Source organism: Ornithorhynchus anatinus, chromosome 1 (genome assembly GCF_004115215.2).
Source record: "Ornithorhynchus anatinus isolate Pmale09 chromosome 1, mOrnAna1.pri.v4, whole genome shotgun sequence".
In the NCBI taxonomy this organism is placed as follows: Eukaryota; Metazoa; Chordata; class Mammalia; order Monotremata; family Ornithorhynchidae; genus Ornithorhynchus; species Ornithorhynchus anatinus.
In genome coordinates this window covers 38,433,504-38,455,337 of record NC_041728.1, presented here as the reverse complement: position 1 = coordinate 38,455,337, position 21,834 = coordinate 38,433,504, and the positions used below count along the sequence as shown (strand labels likewise).

Below are 21,834 nucleotides of genomic sequence, written 5' to 3'. Positions count from 1 at the left end.
TCAAAAAACGGAAGCTAGCCCTCGGGAGCTGACAAGCTCATGGCGGAGACAGACGAAAGCCATTTCCAAATAGCGTGAACCGGGATAACGGGGAGCGGATCAAATACGTCGCGGAGGAGCGGCGCGACCTATGGGATAGGGCACGGGCCTAGGAGTCGGAAAGACCTGGGTTCTAACGCCGCTCCGCCGCCTGTCTGCCGGGTGCCCTCGAACGAGTCACTCAATCCCCGCTTTGCAGATGAGGTCACTGAGGCACAGAGGAGGTAGGACAGTGAGAAGCAGCGTGGCTCAGCGGAAAGGGCACGGGCTTTGGAGACGGAGGCCATGGGTTCGAATCCCGGCTCGGCCACTCGTCGGCCGTGTGACTTCGGGCGAGTCGCTTCACTTCTCGGTGCCTCGGTTACCTCATCTGTAAAATGGGGGTTAAGGCTGTGAGCCCCACGTGGGACGACCCCATTCCCCTGTGTCTACCCCAGCGCTTAGAGCGGTGCTGGGCACGTAGTAAGCGCTTAACGAAAACCAACGTTATTATTAGTGAGCCCCGGGTGGGACACGGACTGTGCCCGACTTGATCGACTCGCACCCACCCAAGGGTTTAGCACAGCGCCCGGCACGTAGTAAGTGCTTTTATCAAATACAATTCTTCAAAATCCGGATGCAGGAGGAAAAATGAGCCATAGTAACGGTAGGGATCTCTCACCGAGTGTCTACCGAATGCACAAAATACTTGCCTCACGCCGCCGAGTCGTCTCCGACCCGTAGCGACGTCACGGACGCACCTCTCCCGTAACGCCCCGCTTCCCTCTGCCATCGTTCCGGGAGTGGATCCAGAGGGTCTTCTTGGTAAGAATACGAAAGCGGTTCTCCGTTGCCTTCTTCCGCGCAGAAACTTGAGTCTCCGCCCTCGACTCTCTGCCGTGCCGCTGCTGCCCGGCACGGGCGCCTTTTGACTTGTACCAGCCGGCCTTCCGCTCGCTAGCCACCGCCCAAGCTAGGGATGGACCGGATAGGCCTCTGCTTGACCCTCCTTCCCTCCGTCGAGACTGGTAGAGGACTGGAAACTCTCCAGGTGCGACCCTGAGAGTCGGAAAAATTGAGTAATCGAAAATGTAAACGTAGGTAAAGACAGACCCAAATCCACAAATGCCGAAGATAGAAATAAGCTATGTAAATAGGTTAAGGGTGGCCTCGATTTTTTTAAATGGAATTCGTTAAGCTCTACTTACTAGGCGCCAGGCACTGTACTAATAGGGTTGGACACAGACCCCGTCCCACAATTATTATTATTACAACACAACCTTGTATCTGCTCCGACGTTCAGAACAGTGCTTGGCGCCCAGTAAGCGCTTAACCATTACCTTCGCTATTATCGAAGCAGCGCGGCTCGGTGGAAAGAGCCCGCGCTCGGGAGTCAGACTGTGTGCAGAGCTCTGCGCTAAGCACTTGTTACGATTTAACAGTGGAGCGGACGCATTCCCTGCCCACGGCGAGTTTAGTCTAGAGAGGGAGACGGACACTAATCTAAATAAATAAATCTCCGATGTATACCTAAGTCCCGAGGGGCTGCGGGGTGGGAAGAGTGGATAAAGGGAGCAGATCAGGGCGATGCAGACGGGAGAGGGAGAAAAGGAAGCGAGGCCCAGGCAGGGAAGGCCTCTCGGAGGAGATGTGACTTGGACGAGGCTTGGAAGGCGGGGAGAGGGACGGTCTGCGGGATTTGAGGAGGGAGGGCGTCCCGGGCCGGGGGCGGGACGTGGGCGAGAGGTCGGCGGCGAGACGGGCGAGACGGAGGCCCGGGGAGAAGGTCGGATTGAGAGGAGCGGAGGGCGCGGGCTGGGCGGGAGTAGGAGAGTCGCTCATCCGCTCAACTGTATATATCTTCATTCCCCTATTTATTTTGTTAATGAGATGTACATCCCCTTGACTGTATTTATTTGCTATTGTTTTAATGAGACGCTCATCCCCTTGATTCCATTTATTGTTATCGTCTCCCCCGATTAGACCGTAAGCCCGTCGAAGGGCGGGGACTGTCTCTGTTACCGATCTGTCCATTCCAAGCGCTCAGTAGAGTGCTCTGCGCATAGTAAGCGCTCAATAAATACTACCGAATGAATGAATGAAGGAGAGCAGCGAGGTGAGGGAGGAGGGGGCGAGGGGACGGACGGCTTTAAAGCCGACGGCGAGGAGCTTCTGCCTGACGTGGAGGGGCGACCGCTGGAGGTTCTTGAGGAGTGGGGAAGCCTGGACTGGACGTGGAGGGGTCGCCTCCGAGCAACTCCCAGTTCCCGTCTTTCCCTCAACTTCACCCTGCCTCGGTGTTCTCCCTCTCAAACCAGCTTCCCCTTCACCTAAGAGTCCCCCCGGCGTCCTCCCGCCTGCCCGTGCTTCCGTGTCCCCCCCCTCCCGTGGCCCTGTCTCCGAGCTACGAAGGGAGGAGGGTCTCCCTCGGGGGGGTGGCCGGTCCGATTCCCCGGACGGGCCCCCCCGCCGTCGCCTGTGTCGTCCTCGCCTCTCCGTCCCCCAGGGCCGGCTTTGGAGGGCCATGACTGGATGGGGGCGGCCGCGGCTCGAGGCCGGCTTCCACGGGGCTGTTGCCTCCCACGTCGGATCTCGGCCTTCGGGCCCCCCCCCGGCCGAGAGGACCGGGAAGCCAAATCCAGGCCCGGGGGGGGGGGGGGGGGGGGCTTCGGGGCCCGACCGAGGACTTGGAGGGTCTCTCCTCTGGGGTCCTACTCTGAAGCACTCCAGAGGTATGGGGCGCACCACCCTCCGGAAAGAACCCAAACGGAGGGCCCTATCTGTGCTCCCGGGGGAGAACGTAACGGGGCACGGGTGGACGGTTTTCCTCTCCTCTCTCAATTCTCTTGACCCCTCCTACCTCACCTCGAAGCTCTCCGACTACGTCCCTGCCGGCACGCTTTGCCCGCCCTCCTCCTGGTCCATCCGGCCGCCCCCGTCCCGCCTCCGGCCCGGAACGCCCTCCCTCCTCACATCCCACAGACGGTGACCCTCCCCCACTTCCGAGTCTTATCGAAGGCCCATCTCCTCCCGGAGGCCTTCCCCGACTGAGGCCCCCTTTCCTCTTCTCCCACTCCCTTCTGCTTCACCTTGACTTGCTCCCTTTATTCAACCCCCCTCCCGGCCCCACAGCGGTCGGGTACACATCTGACATTTTGATCATTTCTATTAATGTCTCCCCTTCTGGGCTGTAAGCTCAACGTGGGCGGGGAATGCGTCTGTTGTATTGTCCCGTGGCGCTCTCCCAAGTGCTTAGTAATAAGGATAATTATGCTATCTGTTAAGCGCTTACTACGTGCAGAGCACCGTTCTGAGCGCTGGGGTAGGTACAGGCTCATCAGATTGTCCCACGTGGGGCTCACGTTTTTTAATCCCCACTTTTACAGATGAGGTCACTGAGGCCCAGAGAAGTGAAGTGAATCGCCCAGGGTCGCTCAGCAGACAAGCGGCGGAGCCGGGATTAGAACCCACGACCTCTGACCCCCGAGCCCGTGCTCCTTCCACTAAGCCGCGCTGCTTCTCCGCACGGTTTTCGGCACACGGTCGGGGCTCGATAAATACGACCGAGTGGCTGACCGATTCCCCGTGGGACCCCCCGGGGGATTTCTGCCTCGGCCACCGGGGCTTAAAAAGCGTCCCTAAAAGCCAGCCCACTGAGGCAGCGGCCCCAACGACCACAGCCCGCGGCCACAACTGTCCCCCGCTCCTTGGGGACGGGGAATTCATTCGGTCGCGTGGACTGAGCGCTTATACTGTGTGCAAAGCACTGTACCGAGCGCCTGGGACGTGTCCGTCGACAAGCGCTCGATAAGTACGACCGACCGAGGGGAGGGACGAGCGGTCCCGCTGGCCGAGTGGTCCAGAGGGCCCCGGCTAGAGCCGAGGCTCCACCGGGACAGAGGGGCAACCGCGCTGCTCCTTTAAGAGTCCTCGAAGACCCATCCGCTAGAGGATTGGTGTTTTATTCTAAGGGGGGGCGGGTGGGGATGAGATCATCCGCAGCCAATCGCAGGGGGTGCTCGGGTCCGGTCGGAGCGGACCCCGGGATGGAGGAGACGGAGATGGCGCCGCGCGGCATCTCCGGCCGAGCATCGCCACCAGCGGCGACGTCTCCACGGATCAGGTTTCCGGCCCGGGCAGGTAGGGGCTCCCCGGGCCTCTTCCCCACGGCTCGCTTCCCCCGGGCATCCCGACCCTGACCCCCGAGATCCCCGGCCCGGACGCGCGGCTCCCCCCCGGACGAGGACTCCCCGCCCCCCCCGGGCGGTGGGGGACGTCCAGGTCGCCGGGGTCCCCGTCGCCCAACATCCCGCGCACCCCCGAGCGCCGGCGGGGAGAGAGCCGGGTCGCCGCACCCCGGGATGACGTTAGCCTGCAGATGCCGCGGGGGTCGGGAGCGGGAATACCGGCCCAGGTGGCCCTCCCGCAGGCAAGAGCTGCCCCACGCCCTCCTCCCCGGCGCCGCGAGGCTCCCCCGGCGGTGGCCGAAGCCCCGGGATATAATAATGATAGTGACGATGATGACAGCGGTATTTGTTAAGCGCTTACTACGTGCCAGGCACTGTACTGAGCACTGGGGTGGATACAAGGTCACCTGCAGACTGCCCCCGGCTCGGGGCGGGAGGGGGGGGCCTAGCCTGGAAGCTCCCTGTGGGCACGGAACGTGTGTGCTGATCCTACCGGAGTGGACTCTCCCAAGCGCTCAATCCGGTGCTCTGAGTAAGCGCTCAGTAAATACCACCGATTGATCGATCAGTCCCCGGAACCTACAAAGGGGGCGCGGCGGCCCAACTTCCAGAAAACAGGCTCCCGGGGCCCGTGAGGCCGTGGAGGGAATATTATCATCATCATTACGGCATTTGTGAAGCGCTTACTACGTGCCGAGCACCGTTCTCGGCGCTGGGGTAACGATAATGATGATGATGTCGGTATTCGTTAAGCGCTTACTCTGTGCAGAGCGCTGTTCTAAGCGCTGGGGGAGATACGGGGTCATCGGGTCGTCCCACGTGGGGCTGGCCGTTAATCCCCATTTTACAGACGAGGGAACTGAGGCCCAGAGAAGTGAAGTGACTCGCCCACGGTCACCCGGCTGACGAGTGGCAGAGCCGGGAGTCGAACCCATGACCCCTGACTCCGGAGCCCGGGCTCTTTCCACCGAGCCACGCTGCACGGTGATTAGTCTGTCCCACGTCGGGCTCACGTTCTTAATCCCCCTTTTAGAGATGAGGCAATTTAGGCTCAGAGAAGTTGAAGCGACCCTCCCAGGGTCACACGGCAGACAAGCGGCGGAGCCGGGATTGGAACTCGCGTCCTCTGACTGCCAAGCCCGGGCTCTTGCCACTAAGCCACGCTATCAACTGTGGTATCCGTTAAGCGCCGACCGAGCGTCGGCAGCTCTAAGCGGCGGGGGCGGATGCAAGCACATCGGGTTGGACACGGTCCCCGTCCCACGCGGGGCTCGCGGTCTCCATCCCCATTTTCCGGATGAGGTCACCGAGGCCCAGAGAAGCGAAGCGCCCCTCCCGGGGTCACACAGCAGCCCGGCGGCGGAGCCGGGACCAGAACCCGGCCGAGCCGTCCCCCCGGAGAAGCGGCGTGGCTCGGTGCGAAGCAGCGTGGCTCAGTGGAAAGAGCCCGGGCTTTGGAGTCAGAGGTCACGAGTTCGAATCCCGGCTCCGCCCCCTGTCGGCTGCGGGACTGTGGGCGAGTCACTTCACGCCTCTGGGCCTCAGTCCCCTCACCTGTAAAATGGGGATGAAGACCGTGAGCCCCACGTGGGACGACCCGATTCCCCCGTGTCTCCCCCAGCGCCTGGAACGGTGCTCGGCACAGAGTAAGCGCTTGACAAACACCAACATCATCATCATCATCATCATCATTATCCCCCGGCCCGGGGTGCGCGGGAGGAGGAGCGGGGTTCCACCCGCCTCCTTCTCCCCCGCCCGCCGAGCACCCCGAGACCCCCCCACGCCCGGTCGGGCCTCGGCCCCCGCCCCGATTTCCAGGTTCGGCTTCCAGCTGCCCCCGTCTCCGGTGGTTTCCACTCCCCACCCGTCTTCCGGACGGTCCGCCCCGATAAACTTCCTCTTCGCAGGTCACCGCCACCAGAGCCCCGCGGAGCGGGAGACGTCCGACGGTGGATTTCAGCTCCCCCGAGTCTGACCCGCAGCCAGCCCCTCCCCTGCAGCCCCTCCCTCCGCCTCCCGTCCGCCGGAGCCCCGGCCTCGCCTCACGGGACTCACGGGGCCGGGAAGTCGGCGTCGGCCCCCGCTTACGAGCCAAACCCGGGGAAGGGTCCGGAGCGGGCGAAGCGGGGGGAAGGGATGGGGCCCGGGACGGCCGGTGACGTCCGCCGGCCTCCGCCTCCCCTCCCTCTCCGGCCGGCCGGCCGCCCGTCGGGCCGACGGTGAGCGGGCCGGGCCGGAGCCATGAGCCGGGCGTACCCGGAGCAGATCCGGAGCCGGCCGGCCGACGGGCACGGGGTCGGGAAGCGGGATTACCTGGTGGACGCGGCCAAGCAGATCCGCCTGGCGTTGGAGCGGGACGTGAGCGAGGACTACGAGGCGGCCTTCAACCACTACAAGAACGGGGTGGACGTGCTCCTCAGCGGGGTGCAAGGTAGGAAGGCGCTCCCTCCCCGGTTCGGCCCAAACCGGGAGAGAGACGGAGCCGACGGCCTGGCGGGGAGAGGGGCGGCCAGAGGGAAGACGGGCCCGGGCGGGCTGGGGAAGCGGCCTGGGTCAGCGGGAAGTGCCCGGGAAGCGGAGGACCCGGGTTCTGATCCCGGCTCCGCCGTGCCCCCGCCGCGCGACCTGGGGCAAGTCACTCTGCTTCCGCGTGCCTCGGTTCCCGCCTCTGCCAGGTGGAGACTCGATGCCCGTTCCCCCTCCTACTTAGACCTCGAGCCCCGGGCGGGACCCGACTGCCTCGCGTCTGCCCCATCTGCACGTAGTGAGCGCTGAACGGATACCGGGGTCGTCGTCGTCCTCCTCACGCGGGTCCGGCGGGCCCCAGCGGGCCCGCGGCCGTGGTACCCGGTCAGCACCTGCTACGTGCCGGGCACCGTGCTGAGCGCTCGGACGCGGCCCCTGCCCGACTTGGGGCTCGCGGTCCGGGGGGGAGGGAGAACGGGTATCTGATCCCCACTGTGCCGGTGAGGAGGTCGTAGGCCCGGGAATTGGAGGGTCACGCCCAAGGCGAGCCAGCCAGGCCGGGGGTGGAGCCGAGATTGGAACCCAGGTCTCCTGACTCTCGGGGGGAGGCGAGCACGATGAAGGAGCGGGTTTGGGGGAGGAGGGGGAAGCAGGGCAGAGTCCAGATGGAGAAGGAGACAGGGCCCTCCGGAAGCCGGAGGCCAGCGCGATCCTATTTATCGAGCACTCGCCGCGTGCGGGACGCCGTACCGGGCGCTTGGGAGAGCACACGCTAACGATATAACGGATACACTCCCCGCCCACAACAGGGCGAGACGGACGTTAACAGAAATAAAGAAAACAGGGCCGTAAGCGCTAAGACTTCCAGAGGCGGCGGGGAACTCGGAACGGAAGCCTCTCGGAGCGCTGCCCCCCCCCGGCCCCGCCACCGCAGTGGGGCGGTGAAGTCCGGGGGGTCGAACGGCCGTGTGGCGTCGGGCAGGGCCCTGCCCATCCGAGCCGGGCACCGCCTACCCCAGAGAGCCGGCGCGGGCCGGCCTGGGGCAACGGGCGGCCGCCGAGTGCGTCGCGGAGCCGTCCCGGGGGCCGGGCTCGGGGCCTCGCCGCCGCGATCCGCGACCGGGGCGGCGTCCCGGCGTCTCCCCCTCCCCTTCCGACAGTGGACCCCAACAGAGAGCGGCGGGAGGCCGTGAAGCGGAAGATCACCAAGTACCTGAGGAGGGCGGAGGAGATCTTCAACTGCCACCTGCAGAAGTCGTTGAGCCACGGGGGCCGGCCGGGCACGGTGAGGACAGTGCGGTCCGGCCGGCCGGGGCCGGGCGTGGGAATCGCCCGGGGCGGGTGCCCGGAGGGTCCCCGGCGTGGCCCGGACCCTTCCCCCGGGGCTAGCTGTGGACCCGCCACGGCCAGGAACGGGAGCGGCTCCCGGGAGCCCACCGCCACCGTCCGCGGCGTTAAGAGGCAGCGTGGCCTAGTGGAAAGAGCCCGGGGGTCCGAGGACACGGGTTCTAATCCTGTCGGCTGGGTGACCCTGGGCAGGCCGCTCAACTCCTCGGGGCCTCAGTCACCTCATCTGTAAAAGGGGGATTAAGACCGTGAGCCTCACGCGGGACAACCCGATCACCCCGTATGGGCCCCGGCACTTTAAACGGTGCTTGGCACATCGTAAGCGCTTCACGGATACCCTGTCGTCATTACTGTCATTATCACGCCCCTCAATCGATCAGTGAACCAGTAATTATATTTGTTGGTTCTAAGAGCTAGGGCAGACACAATCCCTGTCCCACGCGGGACCTCCGGTCTAAGTAGGAGGGAGAACGGGTGAATCCCCACTTTACAGACGAGGAAACCGAGGCACGGAGACCCGAAGTGCCTTCCCCGAGGTCACACAGCGGGCGGCTGGCAGAGCCAGGATTAGACTCCCGGTCCTCTGACTCCCGGGCCCAAGCTCTTTCCACTGGGCCGCGCCGCCGTACTTCGACAGTACCTCCCGAGCCTAGAGCACTGTACTGAACGCCTGGGAGGGTACGAGACGATCCCGGGCCCCAAAGAGTTTTCGAGCCAGTGGGGGAGAAAGACATAAGAATCTGCAAAAAAGAGGAAGAAGCGCTCAAATCTTTAGTGCGTGAAAACAATCCGTACGAAAACGCAACGGGAAGTAGGAAGCGCGCAGCGCCGAGGTGGCGACAGAGAGGATGGGACATGGGAAGGAGAAAAATTAACCAGGGAAAGCCTCCTGGGGCGGTGATCTCTGAAGACGGACAGAGCTGCGGTCTCGCGGATCTGAAGCGGGAGGAAGCTTCGGGCAGGTGGAAGGACGTGAGCCGGGGGTCGGAAGCAGGAGGGTCGGGAACGAGGCACGGGGGGAGAGCTTGGGAGGGATGGAGAGTGCGAGCTGGGGGGTGGTGGGGAAGGGGAGCCCACAGGTGAGAGGGAGAGACCCGACCGAGTGCCTTAAAGCTATCGGTCCAGAGTTTTCGCTGGCCGCGGAGAAGAACGGGTAACCAGAGGAGGCTCCTCAGGACCGGAGAGACGAATGCGGGAAGACGACCCGAGCGGCGACGTGAAGTCCGGCCTGGGGAGGAGAGAAGCGGGAGGCAGGGAGGTCCCCGGGGAAGCCGAGGCGGGACCCCAGCGGGGATCTGACGGGCGCTTCGACCGGGGTGGTGACTAGCGGTGGGAGACGGAGGGCCGGACCCGGGGAAGTTGTGGAGAAAAGAAACCGGTGGAATTTCCTGACAGGAGAAGGAGAGTTAGGAATCACAGATAATGCTGAGGGTGCGGGCTCGGAAGACAGGGAGGGTGGTGGCGTTGTCTACAGTGGAGGAGAGGGTTTAGGGGGAAGAAGGAGGAGATCTGTTTAGGGTCGTTGCGGGACATCCGTGGGAAGATATCCCGCGGGGAAGAGGCAACTCAAGCCTGCAAGAAGGCGGGAGAGGTCAGGGCTGATGAGATAGATCTGGGCGCCATCCACGACTTGAAGTTGTGGGAAAAGACGAGCTCCTTGCGGGAAGTAGGAAGGGAGCAAGTGCTTTCAGAAGGTGAGGCGGGGATGAAATCCGAGGCCCAGAGAGGGTAGATTTTGAAAGCAGAGGAGTGGAAGAGATCTCGAGAGTAAGAGTCGAGAGGAAGTGGGCGAGGTGAGAGGGGAGCTTCGAGAGGTTGCCACCGAACGGTTTCAGATCGAGAGTAGTTCGTGAGGCGTCGGGGGCGGGAGAGGGTGACGGAGGAGGACCTGGGTGCCGCGGGAGGGAATTAAGGTCCGGTACATGAGGGAGCAGGTGAGGGAGGAGCGACAGTGCTGCCCAACGGAAGGGAGGGCCGAGTCAGAGCAGGCGAGGAGGAGTTCGGAGACGCCCGGGTCGGGCTGGGGACCAGATCGCCTCCGACGACAGGACGGCGCGAGCGTACTGGAGAGACGGCGTCCTCTGGAGGGGATATCGATTGTTCCAGACCGACCGAGAACGGAGGAGTCGAGGTCGGGGGAGAGGCCGGGAATAAGGCCGCGGATTAGGCCGTCAGGGAGGGACGGGGGAGGGGCCTCCAGTGGGGTTCCGGTGGCTTGGGATGGGGGCGGAAGGCCTAACGACGATAATGCCGGTATTTGTTAAGCTCTTACTACGCGTCAAGCTCTGTTCTAAGCGCTGGGGTAGATACAAGCTGATCGGGTTGGGCCCAGACCCTGTCCCACGTGGGGCCCGTAGTCTTAATCCCCCCGTTTTGTAGATGAGGTAACTGAGGGCCAGAGCAATGAAGTACCTTTTCTTTTTTTAACGGTATTCGTTAAGCGCCTACTACGGGCCGAGCGCCGTTCTAAGCGCTGGGGTAGATGACAAGGTGATCAGGTTGTCCCACGTGGGGCTCCCGGTCTTAATCCCCATTTTCCAGATGTGGTCACTGAGGCACAGAGAAGCGAAGCGACTTGCCCAAGGTCACAGAGGAGACAGGTGGCGGAGCCGGGATTAGAACCCCCGTCCTCTGACGCCAAAGCCGGGCTCTTGCCACTAGGCCGGGTTGCTTCTCATACAGTGTGCCAAGCACTGTTCTCAGCACTGAGGTAGACACAAGGTAACGTGGTTGTCCCACACGGGGTTCACAGTCTTAATCGCCATTTTCCAGATGAGATAGCCGAGGCCCTGGGAAGTGAAGCGACGTGCCCGGAGTCACACGGAGCCGGGATCGGCACCCACCACCTCTGACTCCCCCGCCCATCCTCCTTCCACTAAGCCACGCTGCTTCTCCCAACCTGCCCGGGGTCAGACGGGCGGCAGAGGCGGGATTAGAACCCAGGCCCTTCCGACTCCAAGGCCACGCTGCTTCCCAAAGATCGGAGAGAACGGCTGGGAATGGCCCTCCCTGCCGCGGGCAGGCTGTCGGAGGCTCTGGTGACTTCCGCCCCTGGACTCTGAGCTCGACGTGGGCGGAATTCGTCCGTTATACTGTTCGGTCGTCCTCTCCCGAGTGCTTAGGGCGGTGTTCTGCACACCGTAGGCGCTCAGTAAATACGACTGACCGACCAAAGCCTGGCCCCTGCTCACGCGGGGAGCGTCTGCCTCGGGAAAGCCTCCCCCCGGGGTCCCCTATAATGATGATAATAGTATCTGTTAAGCGCTCACGGGGAGCCCGTGCACTCGGCACCGGGGCAGATACGAGCAAATCCAGTCGGACCCAATCTCAATGCCCGTTTTCCAGATGAGCTGACTGAGGCCCAGAGAAGTGAAGTGACCTTCCCAAGGTCACGCAGAGGACAGGCGGCCCCGTCCCACCTCTCGCCACGGTGTCCTCGATCCCCACCGTTCCCGCTGCCTCCCAACCTCCCGCTCTCTCTCTGGGGTCCCCCGAAAAGAGGACAGGGTGTCCGCCCTCCCCCGGAGCTCGGGACGGTCCCGGCGTCCTCATCCTCCTCCCCGGCCCCTTCTCTCCCGCCCCAGGGGTTCAGCAGCCTGAGGTTCCGGCCTATCCGAACGCTGAGCTCCGCGGTGGAGAACCTGAAGCGCTGGAAGGTGCTGGGGGTCATCGAGAAGGTAAGGGGGTGCCCGGGTCCGCGGGGAGGACCTCCGCCCTCTCCCCCGCGCCGCTAGAAAGCACCAGAGGAACCGAGGAGGCCCCAGCGCAAACCCCCACCCGGCCCTCCCCCTCAGGCACCCGGAGAAATCCAGGCCACCTCCCGCCCGGAGCAGAGACAGGAAACCAGAAGCAGCCGCAAGCTGCTCAGCCCTGCCCCTTCTCACTTCGCTAATCGGCAAACTAGCTCAATCCCACTTCTCCCAGACAAAACGTCCCGGCCGAGAGCGGCGGGAAGCCTCGCCTGGCCGCCCCGGAGAAACCGCAGCCTCGGCCTCGGTTATTCCGACCGTTGGCTTTTTTTCACGCTAGTTGTTAAGCGCTTGCTATGGGCCAGGCACCTTACTTACTGAACACTGGGGCGATAACAATAACGCTGGTATTCGTCAAACGCTTACTGTGTGCCAAGCACTAATAATAATAATTGTGGTATTTGTTAAGCGCTTACTATGTGCCGAGCGCCGTTCGAAGCGCTGGGGTGGACGCGAGCCAATCGGGTTGGTTACGGTCCCTGTTCCACATTGGGCTCACAGTCTTCATCTTCATTTTCCAGATGAGGGAACCGAGGCCCAGAGAATAATGATAATAGCTGTAATTTTGCTATTTAAGCGCTTACCACGTGCCAGGCGCTGTACTATGTTCAGGGGTAGATATGAGGTAATCAGGTTGTCCCACGTGGGGCTCACATTCTCAATCCCCGTTTTCCAGATGAGGTAACCGAGGCAGAGAGAAGCGAAGTGACTCGCCCGAGGTCACACGGCAGACAAGGGGCGGAGCCGGGAGCAGCGCCAAGGTCCGTCGACTTCCAGGCCCGGTGCTTCCACACCACCAGTGCCTGGGTTCGAATCCCGGCTCCGCCGCCTGCCTGCTGTGTGACCTCGGGCGAGTCGCTTCCTTTCTCTGTGCCTCGGTTACCTCGACTTTAAATTGGAGATTAAGACTGTGAGTCCCAGGTGGGAGAGGGACCGTCCAATCTGATCAGTAGTATCTACCCCGGTGCTTAGAGCGGTGCTTGACCCATAGTAAGCGCTTAACAACCGCCCTCGTCACACGGGTGATGCTCCCGGGAGGGGAGGTCCCGATCCTGCCTCTGGCCTGCAACGCTCTCCCGTCTTCATTCATTCATTCAATCGCATTTAGTGAGCGCTTACCGTGTGCAGAACGCTGTACTAAGCGCTTGGAAAGGACAACCGGGCGACAGACACCGACCGTCTCCCGCTTCAAAGCCCTATCGAGGGCCCGTCTCCCCCGAGAGGCCTTCGCTGACTAGGCCCCCCCTTTTCCTCTTCTCCCTCTCCCTTCTACGTCGCCCTGACCTGCTCCTTTTATCCATCCCCCGCTCCCAGCCCCACACCACTTATATATACAGCCGTAATTTATTTATCTGCATTATTTTCTGTCTCCCCTTCTAGACTTTAAGCTCGCTATGGGCAGGGAACGTGTCTGTTTATTGTAACACCGTAGCCGCCCGAGCGCTTAGCACGGTGCTCGGAACACAGTACGCGCTCAATAAACACAACCGCGTGAAGGAGGGAGCCACGGGGACCCTGCAATCCGAAATGGAGCTCCACCCCCACCCCCAACTCCGGCTAGAGAAGTCACTAATAACGATAATAATAATTGTGGTATTTGTTAAGCGCTTCCTATGTGCCAGGCACCGTTCGAAGCGCTGGGGTGGACGCGAGCCAATCGGGTTGGTTACGGTCCCTGTTCCACACTGGGCTCACGGTCTTCATCTTCATTTTCCAGAGGAGGGAACCGAGGCCCAGAGAATAATGATAATAGCCGTAATTTTGCTATTTGTTAAGCGCTTACTACGTGCCAGGCGCTGTACTAGGTTCTGGGGTGAATGCGAGCGAATGGGGCTCGCGGTCTTAATCCCCATTTTACAGATGAAGGAACTGAGGCCCGGTGCAGTGACTCGCCCAAGATCACACATCAGACACGTGGCGGAGCCGGGATTAGAACCTGGGTCCCTCTGACTCCCAAGCCTGGGCTCCGTCCACTAGGCCTAGAGAAGCAGCGCGGCTCGGTTGGCAGGAGCCCGGGCGCTTGCCGGCTGTGTGACTTTGGGCAAGTCGCTTCACTTCTCTGGGCCCGAGTGACCTCATCTGTAAAATGGGGATGAAGACCGTGAGCCCCACGTGGGGCAACCCGATCACCTTGGATCCCCTCCCCGGCGCTCAGAACAGTGCCTGGCACGCAGTAAGCGCTTAACAAAGACGACCATTATTACGATTGTTAGGCCACCGCAGCTTAGAGGAAATGTCAGCACGGGCCTCGGGCGGCCCTCCCGGTGGATTTCTGCCGAACCTCTCTCCGCGCTAAAATCTCCCAAGGAAACCTTCGCAGCCCGGCCCAGTTCTCTCCGTCGGGGCCCGCCGCCACGGCCTCCCCCCGACTCCCCCGGCACCTCCGGGGTGAGGCCGGGGAGCCCTGCGAGCTCCTTCCCCGGGGAGGGGGCAGGTGGGAGGCACTCGGGGCGGAGGGCGTCCTCGGGGGGCGGCTTGGGTGCTGACCTCTGCCCCCCCCGCAACTCTAGGTCCAACTGGTGCAGGACCCGATCGCCGGGGGCATCTTCGTGGTGAAGGTAGGCGACGCTTCCCGGAGGATCTCCCTTGGGCTCAGGGGTCTGCGATTCCGCCCCCCGAGCCCCACCCGCCAGGCCCCCGACCAAACCTCCGGACCCGGGCCCGGGCCTTCCATCTGGCGCCCAGATGGAAAACCGCCACGGTTCGGTGGCCCCGGGCGGACACGGTTCCCGGCAGCCAGGGAGGAGGCCGGGGCTAGCGGTGGGCCCGTGGGAAAAGGCAGGAAGCGGTTGCCCTCCGCCCCCGCCCCGAGGCCGGGCCTCTGCCCGACTTCCCTGGAAACCGCCGGGGCCGGAGCCCGGGACCAGCCGTCTCCGAGCGGAGCCACCTCCCGCTCCCGGGGCCGGCCGGGCCTCCGGCTCGTCGGGCCCGTGACCTCCCCCCGTTCCCCCACAAACGGGGGGCTCTCTGTCCCGTCCCCAAGAGCCTCCCCAAGTGCCACGTGGAGAGCCAGGCGCGGCCGACCATCATCCCCCGCGGGGTCCCCTACATGGCCGAGCTGCTGCACTATTACACCAGCGAAGACTCCATCTTCCTGCACCTGGAACACGTGCCCGGTGAGTGCTGGGCCCACGGCGGCCCTCCGCTCACGCTGCCGATCGTACCGGGCGCTCGCCCCGGGCGGAGCGCCGCGCCGAGCGCTTGGGAGAGGACGACAGAACGAGCAACGGACCCGTCCCCCGCCCGCAACGAGCTAACGGACGCGGGGGGATCGCCCCACGTTACTCCTCCTCCCCAAATCCTCAACCTCGGGGGTGGGAGGGGGTCTCTCTGGGGCCTCTCCCACCCGGTCCCCCTCCTCCCTCGGAGCCCTCCCGCCTCCCTCCTCGCCTCTACTACTGCCGAGCTGCTTCCCAACAGCCTCCCGGAGGAGCGGCCCGCCCGTCCCGAGGCGGGCCCGAGGTCCCCCAGAGAGCGAGGGGACGGGGTCGGGGGGCCGGGGGACAGCGCAGGTGCCCGTCGAGGTGTCAGTGACGGGGCCGAGGCCGGTCGGAGAGGGGTCAAGGGGGGGGGTCCGGTGTGGGAGAAGGGACCCGAGGGAGGGCGGGTCCGCTCCCAAGCGGCCGGGCCTGGCCGATCTGGGGGGCTTCCTCCTCCACTGGGTTTCGGAGGGGGGCTCCCCGACGGGGTCGGAGGCAGGAGGGAACTTGCGACTGGCCCACCTCCTCCCCGTCTCCCCCCTTCTGTGTTTTCGGCCCGGCCCAGGGGGGCTGCTCTGGGACCATCTCCGTTCCCGGTACCCCTCGCCGCGACCGACGGCCGCCCGCAGTCCCGCCCGGCCGGATTCCAGCTCCGCTCCGGGCCGCCCCGGCGGGAAGGGAGAGGGCCGCCGGACCCTGGACCCCTCCTCCCAAGCACGGAGCGGACGGCGTCTCCCGGCGCCCGCCCCCGCTGCCGCAGAGACCCCCGAACGCCCGGACGCTGCCTCCGGACCCCAAGGCCGAGCCCGGACGGGAGGACCCGCTCCCGCCCCGGGGCCCGGTGAGGGGCCCGGGCGGCCCGAGGCGCCGGGGGTGCCCGCCGGTGACCTCCGCCCGGCAACCCCCTCCAGGACGGACGCCGCCCCTCTGGGTCGGCTCTCCCGGTCCGCGAAGGGGCTCTCCAGGGCGCCCGGCCCGAAACGGGGCGAGGCGGCGGCTGATCCGTCCCCCCGGCCGGAGGGCGCCGCCGAGGTGGAGACCGCGAGGTCTCTGGAAGGCAGAGGCCGACCGGGTCCCGGCACCGGGACCCCGGGCGGGAGCCCGGAGAGGACGCGGGAGGGGTGCCGCTCGCTCCTGGGGCCGGGCTGCCCTCCGGCCGAGGGGCCGGGCCCCGGGCGGAGCGGCGGGGCCTGGAGCGTGAGCGAGGACCTGGTCCGCCAGTGGGCCGCCGAGACCCTGGTGGCCCTCGAGGGTCTCCATCAGCAGGGAGTGCTGTGCCGGGACCTCAACCCCCGAAACCTGCTGCTGGATGCTGCCGGTGAGCCCCCGCCGCCGGGACCCGGGGGGGGGGGGGGCGGGTGCCCGGGGGGAGGGAGGCCCCCCCCTTGCCCCGGCACGGCCGAGCTCCCCGCCCCCACGCTTCCTCAGGCCAGAGCGGAGCCGGGAGGAGCCCCCTTCCCAAGGCACCTTTTGACGTCGGGCCAGGCCTTCGGCGGGTCGGGGGCCCCGCGTGCATCATGCGCGCGTCGCGTACGCGCGCGCGGGGCGTCCCCGCGTGCATACGCTCGGAGTGAGGGCGTATTCTGGGGCGCTGGGCGGTTCCCCCCGCCGCCGAGCACCAGCGTCTCGTTCGACTTCCTCCCCTGCGCCTCGCCGACCTCCGACCCCTCCCCGGGAAAGGCCACGTCCGTCTCACCTACTTCGGCCAGTGGACGGAGGTGGAGCCCCGCTGCTGCAGCCGGGCGGCGGAGAAGCTCTACAGTGCCCCGGGTAAGGTTACCCGGGGCGGGGTGGGCCGGGGGTCCCCGACCGCTAGGTCTCCCGGCTAGACACGCCCTAACCCCACGGGATAAACGGCAGAAAGGATGACCTTGGCCCTCCCTCCCGGTTCCCTCCCGTCACGGCCCCGGTACGTGGCAGGGTCAGAGGAAGAGGTCGCCAGGGAGATGACAATGCTAATAATTGAGGCGTCTGTCGAGCGCTTCCCACGTCCCGGGCACCGTACCGAGCGCTGGGGCCGATGAGAGCAAATCGGGCCGGCCCCACGGGGGCCTCCGTCCCCGATTTAAAGATGAGGCCTGGAGAAGGGAAACGACTCACCCGAGGTCACGCAGCAGACAAGCGGTGGAGCCGGAATCAGAACCCACGGTCTTCCGACTCCCGGGCCCGGGCTCCGGCCGCGACGCCCCCCTGCGACGGGCACGGGCGGGGAACCCCAATCCGGGCGGGCCCGACGGAGGGAACCCTCGGCTGGATGTGGATCTCCTCTCTCCGCAGAGGTGGGCGGGATCGCCGAGCTGACCGAAGCCTGCGATTGGTGGAGCTTCGGGTCTCTGCTCTACGAGCTGCTGACCGGCGCCGTGAGTAGTCCGGGGCGGTGGCCCGGGGGTGACCGGCAGGCTGGGATTCGGGCCAGGGAAGGGGAGATCCAGCTTAGCGGGGAGAACGGGGCGGGAGTGGCCGGCTACGGCCTCGCGTCGCCCCCCAGTTCGTCGCCCGGTCGCTGGCTGCCGTGGCCCGAGAGCCGGGCCGGGAAGGGGGTTTCGGCTTCCTCCGCCCGCCCCCCGCTCCGATCCCCCCGCGTGCCGCCCCGCTGCCTTCACCGTAGAGAAGCAGCGTGGCTTAGTGGAAAGGGCCCGGGCTTAGTGGAAAGAGCACGGGTTACCTCATCTGCAAAACGGGGACGAAGACCGTGAGCCCCACGTGATCATCTCGGATCTACCCCGGCGCTCGGCACCCAGCAGGCGCTTAACAGATACCCAATATCGTCATCGTCATCCCCTGCACGGCTGTGGCTGGGAGCCTGGACTCGGGAATCCGGCTCCACGCTACGGATGCCCGTCTACTTGTTGTGTTCTGTTGCCCGTCTCCCCGCTTCCAGACTGTGAGCCCGACGTCGGGCAGGGGTCGACTCTGTTGCCCAACTGTACTTTCCAAGCGCTGGGCACAGAGCTCCGCGCACAGTAAGCGCTCCATAAATACGGCCGAATGAATGAATGAAACCGGCAGGCGGCCCCCGAGCCTCGTCCGCCCCCGGGGGACGGCGAGACGGTGGGGGACGAAGGCCCGGGCCCCCCACCTCCCATCTTGTCCCTCGCAGTCGCTGTCTCAGAGTCACCCGGCGGGGATCCACGCCCACACCCGGCTCCACCTGCCCGAGGGGCTCAGCCCGCCGGCCTCGTCCCTGCTGTCCGAGGTGAGCGCGGCTGGGGGCGGCGCGGACGGGCCCGGGGGCGAGGGGACGCCCCCGCCGAGCCCAAGGCGGGAGGATGAGGTGTCCCAGGCCTGACTCTCCCCCCGGGAGGCGGGACGGATGGAGTTGCGGTGGGAGTCAGGCCCACCCGAGAAGGGGGAAAGGGCGAAGGTGGGAAAGGGGGAAGTGTCGCTTCTCGAATGGAGGCCCCCGCCTCGGCCGCCAGGCCAGAAGAGGAAGGTCCTCTTCCGCGTCCGGAAACCCCCGGGGTCCCGGATCCTCCACACCTGCACAGGAGCTGGGAAGGAGCCTAGGGAAGACCCCCTCCCCTCCCCGCTGGGTGAAGGCCCGGGACGGAGGCTTTCGGGGTCGGAGCCCCGGACGAGTCGGGGCCCCCGGTGGGGAGGAAGGTCCGGGCGGGGGTCCCGCGGGCCCCCTTCCCCGTCACCAGAGGTCGGACCTCGGTCTCTCCGCAGCTGCTGCGGTTCGATCCCTGCTGTCGACTGGGCGCTGGTGGCGGTGGGGTGAACAAGCTCAAGGCCCACCCCTTTTTCGGCGCCGTCCAGTGGAGTAAGCTGCTGGGCTAGAGAGCCAGGGTGGAGGCCCGCGGCTCCGCGGCAGTTAGCCGTCTGAGGGTCGGGCCCGGAGGGGCCACCCGGGGACCCTCTCGCGGGTCCGGTCAGGGATCGGGGGGTCCCGCGGGCGCTCGGTGGCCCTTCCCGCCCCGGAGCCAGGCTCGTTGGCTGACCCGGGGCTCCCCTCCGTCCCCGTCGCGGCACGCCGGTCGGCGTTCCCCCAGAAGCCCCCCCGAATTGGACCTCGGGCTCCCCGCCGGCCCCCCGTCATCTCTCCGCGGTGCCCTCGGCCCATCGCGAGGGAGTCGGGTTCAGAGGAGGGTTCTCCGACGGTTTGGGGATCCTCCTAACAGCCGTCGAGATACCCCGAACACGGGTTGGTTCCTCCCGCCCGCCTCGACGTCATACCCGACCGCGTTCCCCCACCGCCCGCCTTCCGAAGGTTTAGAATTCCTTAGCCGAAAGCCGGGCCCCCCCGAAGGGCGGGGCTAAGAAGAGAGTAACGGTCGCAGGACCCGAGAAGCAGCACGGCGTAGCCGACGGAGCCCGGGAGACCGAAGGTCCCGGGTTCTAATCCCGGCGCCCGACTGCTGCGTGAGCGTGGGCAGGTCACTTCGCTTCTCTGGGCCTAGCGACCTCAGCTGTAAAATGGGGATTGAGATTGTGAGCCCCCCGCGGGACCGCGTCCAACCCGATCCGACCGTATCCGTCCCAGCGCTTACTGCAGTGCCTGGCGCGTAGTAAGCGCTCAACAATACCATTATGATTATTATTATTACCCTGCCAACCACCCCTTTCCGGTCGCTTGTTGTCCCTTCCCACCTTCCCCTCCAGCATCTCCCTCCCTCTTTCATCACTGCTCTCCCACCTCCGGCTTACTTTTTGGAAAGGGGGGGAGGGGGTCTCTAAGACCAATGGTGCTTCTCCGATCTCCCCTTTTCCCTCCCGGCCCTCCCCCCCTCGGTCTTCCCTCCGCCCCCCATCTCCCGCGTGAGGGCCGGCCGGAGACCGCCGGAGGGCGGCTCCGGCTACTAGCCGCCGTTCAGGTCGGGGATGCCGCTGCCCGGGGAGGGACGCGGCCCCGCGGCTGGAGCCCCGGCCTGGGGGTCGGAAGGACCCGCCACGTATCTGCTGTGTGACTTTCGGCCAGTCACTTGACTTCTCTGGGCCTCGGTGACCTCACCCGTAAAATGGGGATGGAGACCGTGAACCCGATTGGCTTGCATCTACCCCGGGGCCTGGCACGGAGTAAGCGCCTCACGGCTACCGCGGTTATTATCAGGAGCCCAGGATGCCAGAGGGGAAGGGAGGGCTCAGCCTACGCATGATTGAGGGGTGCGGGGTGAGGGCGGGGGAAATCGACCTCTCCCCTTAGCTCCCTCGGCCCCCAAGCCGTACGATGCGCAAATAAAACTTTTCAATCAATCGACCGATCGTACCGAGTGCTCACCGTGCGCAGAGCACAGCCGGCTTTCCTGCTTACGCAAGAGGGGAGCGAGGTCCCCACCCGAGATCTAGGGGACACCGAGCCCCTCTTCGACGCCCTCTGGGGAACGCTCCCATCTGCCCCGCCCGGCGGGACCCTTGAGCCAGGAGGTCATGGGGGTTAATCCCGGCACTGCCGCCGGTCCGCTGTGTGACCCTGGGCGAGCCACTTCCCTCTCTGGGCCTCGGTTACCTCATCCGTAATACGGGGATTGAGACCGTGAGCCCTATGTGGGGCCGGGACCGTATCCAACCCCATCCGCTTGTATCCCCCTCAGCGCTTCGTACAGCGCCTGGAGCATAGTGAGCGCTTAACCGATACCACAGTCACCATTACCATTACGATAGCGCGTTTACGGGCCCGGGTCGGGCTCGGGGGGGAAGATAAAGAGCCGGTTCGGAAGCTGTGAAAGTCGGGGAGGCTGGTTATCCCGCAAGGGGTAGATAAGGGCAAGGTTCAGATAACCAAGGCTCCAACCGGCCAGAATCCCGACCGCCCGAGTCCAAGAATGGGGCAGGACGTGGCTTCCTCGGCTGCTGCCCGCCACGTTGCCGTCCCCCCGGAAAGGGAGCCGGCAGAGAGGGGCGAAGGGAACCCCCCGGATCCGGCTGGGGGGGCTCGATCGGCAAGCGAGGGCGAGGACTCCCTCCGCAGAGGGGTCGGGGGAAGCTCGCGGACAAGATGAGGGCCATCGGGAAAGGTGACCGGAATTCTTACCTTTTCCTTGGGGAAAATCGTGGCGGAGGAAGAGCGGCAAGAGGAGAGATGCCAGGTTACGTTCTCCGCTGCTTCCTTCGACCCCCTCGGCCAAAAGCGGGCCGTCCGCCCTTCCAGCCGGTCGCTACGCGGCCGTCAGTCGATCGTATTTACCGAGCGCTTACTGTGCGCGGAAGGCTCGGGACAGTACGATAGAACAACGGACACATTCCCTGTCCGCAGCAAGCTTACAACTAGAGGGAGAGACGGGCATCAGTAAAAATAAATTCAGAATGATAACAAGAGCGACGACGGTACTCGTTAAGCCCTGTGCCGAGCACCGTTCTAGGCGCTGGAGTACAGCACGTTAATCAGGTTGGACACAGTCCCCGTCCCACCTGGGCCTCAGACTCACCGGCGTTTTAGCGATGAGGTAACTGAGGCACAGAGCAGTTCCGTGACTAGCCCAAGGTCACGCAGCAGACACGTGGCAGTGCCGCGATTAGAACCTTCTGACGCCCGGGCCCGGGCTCTATCCACCAGGCCACGTCTCCAGGTATCGCGGGGCCGGGAGGGGGGATGAATAAAGGGACGACGGGGCGACGCAGAAGGGTGTGGGAGGAGAGGAGGGCGTAGTCAGGGGAGGCCTCGTGGAGGGGGGGGGGGCCTTCGGTAAGGCTTCGAGGGTCGGCGGGGAGAGAGACGCCACCAAATTCCCCCTTGCTAGATATTAAGCTTGGTGAGCAGATTTCATCTTCTCCCCGGCCTTGAGTTTCGCGTGTGCACACAGAAGGCGCTTCACAGTAGCTTAATAGGCTACTGTAGTGAGCGCCCACGGACGAGCACCCGCTCCATCCTCCGACTCGGTTCCGGCCTCTCCGAGGGGGCTCGGAGGGCAAATCCGGGCCTCGACGCGG

At 65.0% G+C, this 21,834-nt stretch overlaps 1 protein-coding gene across 2 annotated transcripts; it reads left to right on the top strand.

Moving 5' to 3' along the window:
- The first annotated feature begins 4,032 nt into the window (after window positions 1-4,032).
- Window positions 4,033-19,302, top strand: RPS6KL1 (ribosomal protein S6 kinase like 1). 2 transcript variants are annotated; one of them, XM_029076360.2, is made up of 11 exons: window positions 4,033-4,158; window positions 6,113-6,636; window positions 7,832-7,956; window positions 11,603-11,695; window positions 14,278-14,325; window positions 14,751-14,883; window positions 15,533-16,285; window positions 16,648-16,737; window positions 17,245-17,327; window positions 18,068-18,163; window positions 18,637-19,302. In XM_029076360.2, exons 2-11 carry the CDS (start codon window positions 6,447-6,449, stop codon window positions 18,745-18,747), a joined length of 1,722 nt encoding a protein of 573 aa, XP_028932193.1. In that variant the 5' UTR covers window positions 4,033-4,158; window positions 6,113-6,446; the 3' UTR covers window positions 18,748-19,302. The 2 variants fall into 2 exon arrangements, with proteins under 2 accessions (XP_028932193.1, XP_028932200.1); XM_029076367.1 differs by lacking the exons at window positions 18,068-18,163; window positions 18,637-19,302 and adding an exon at window positions 17,712-17,871.
- Window positions 19,303-21,834: the final 2,532 nt, after the last annotated feature.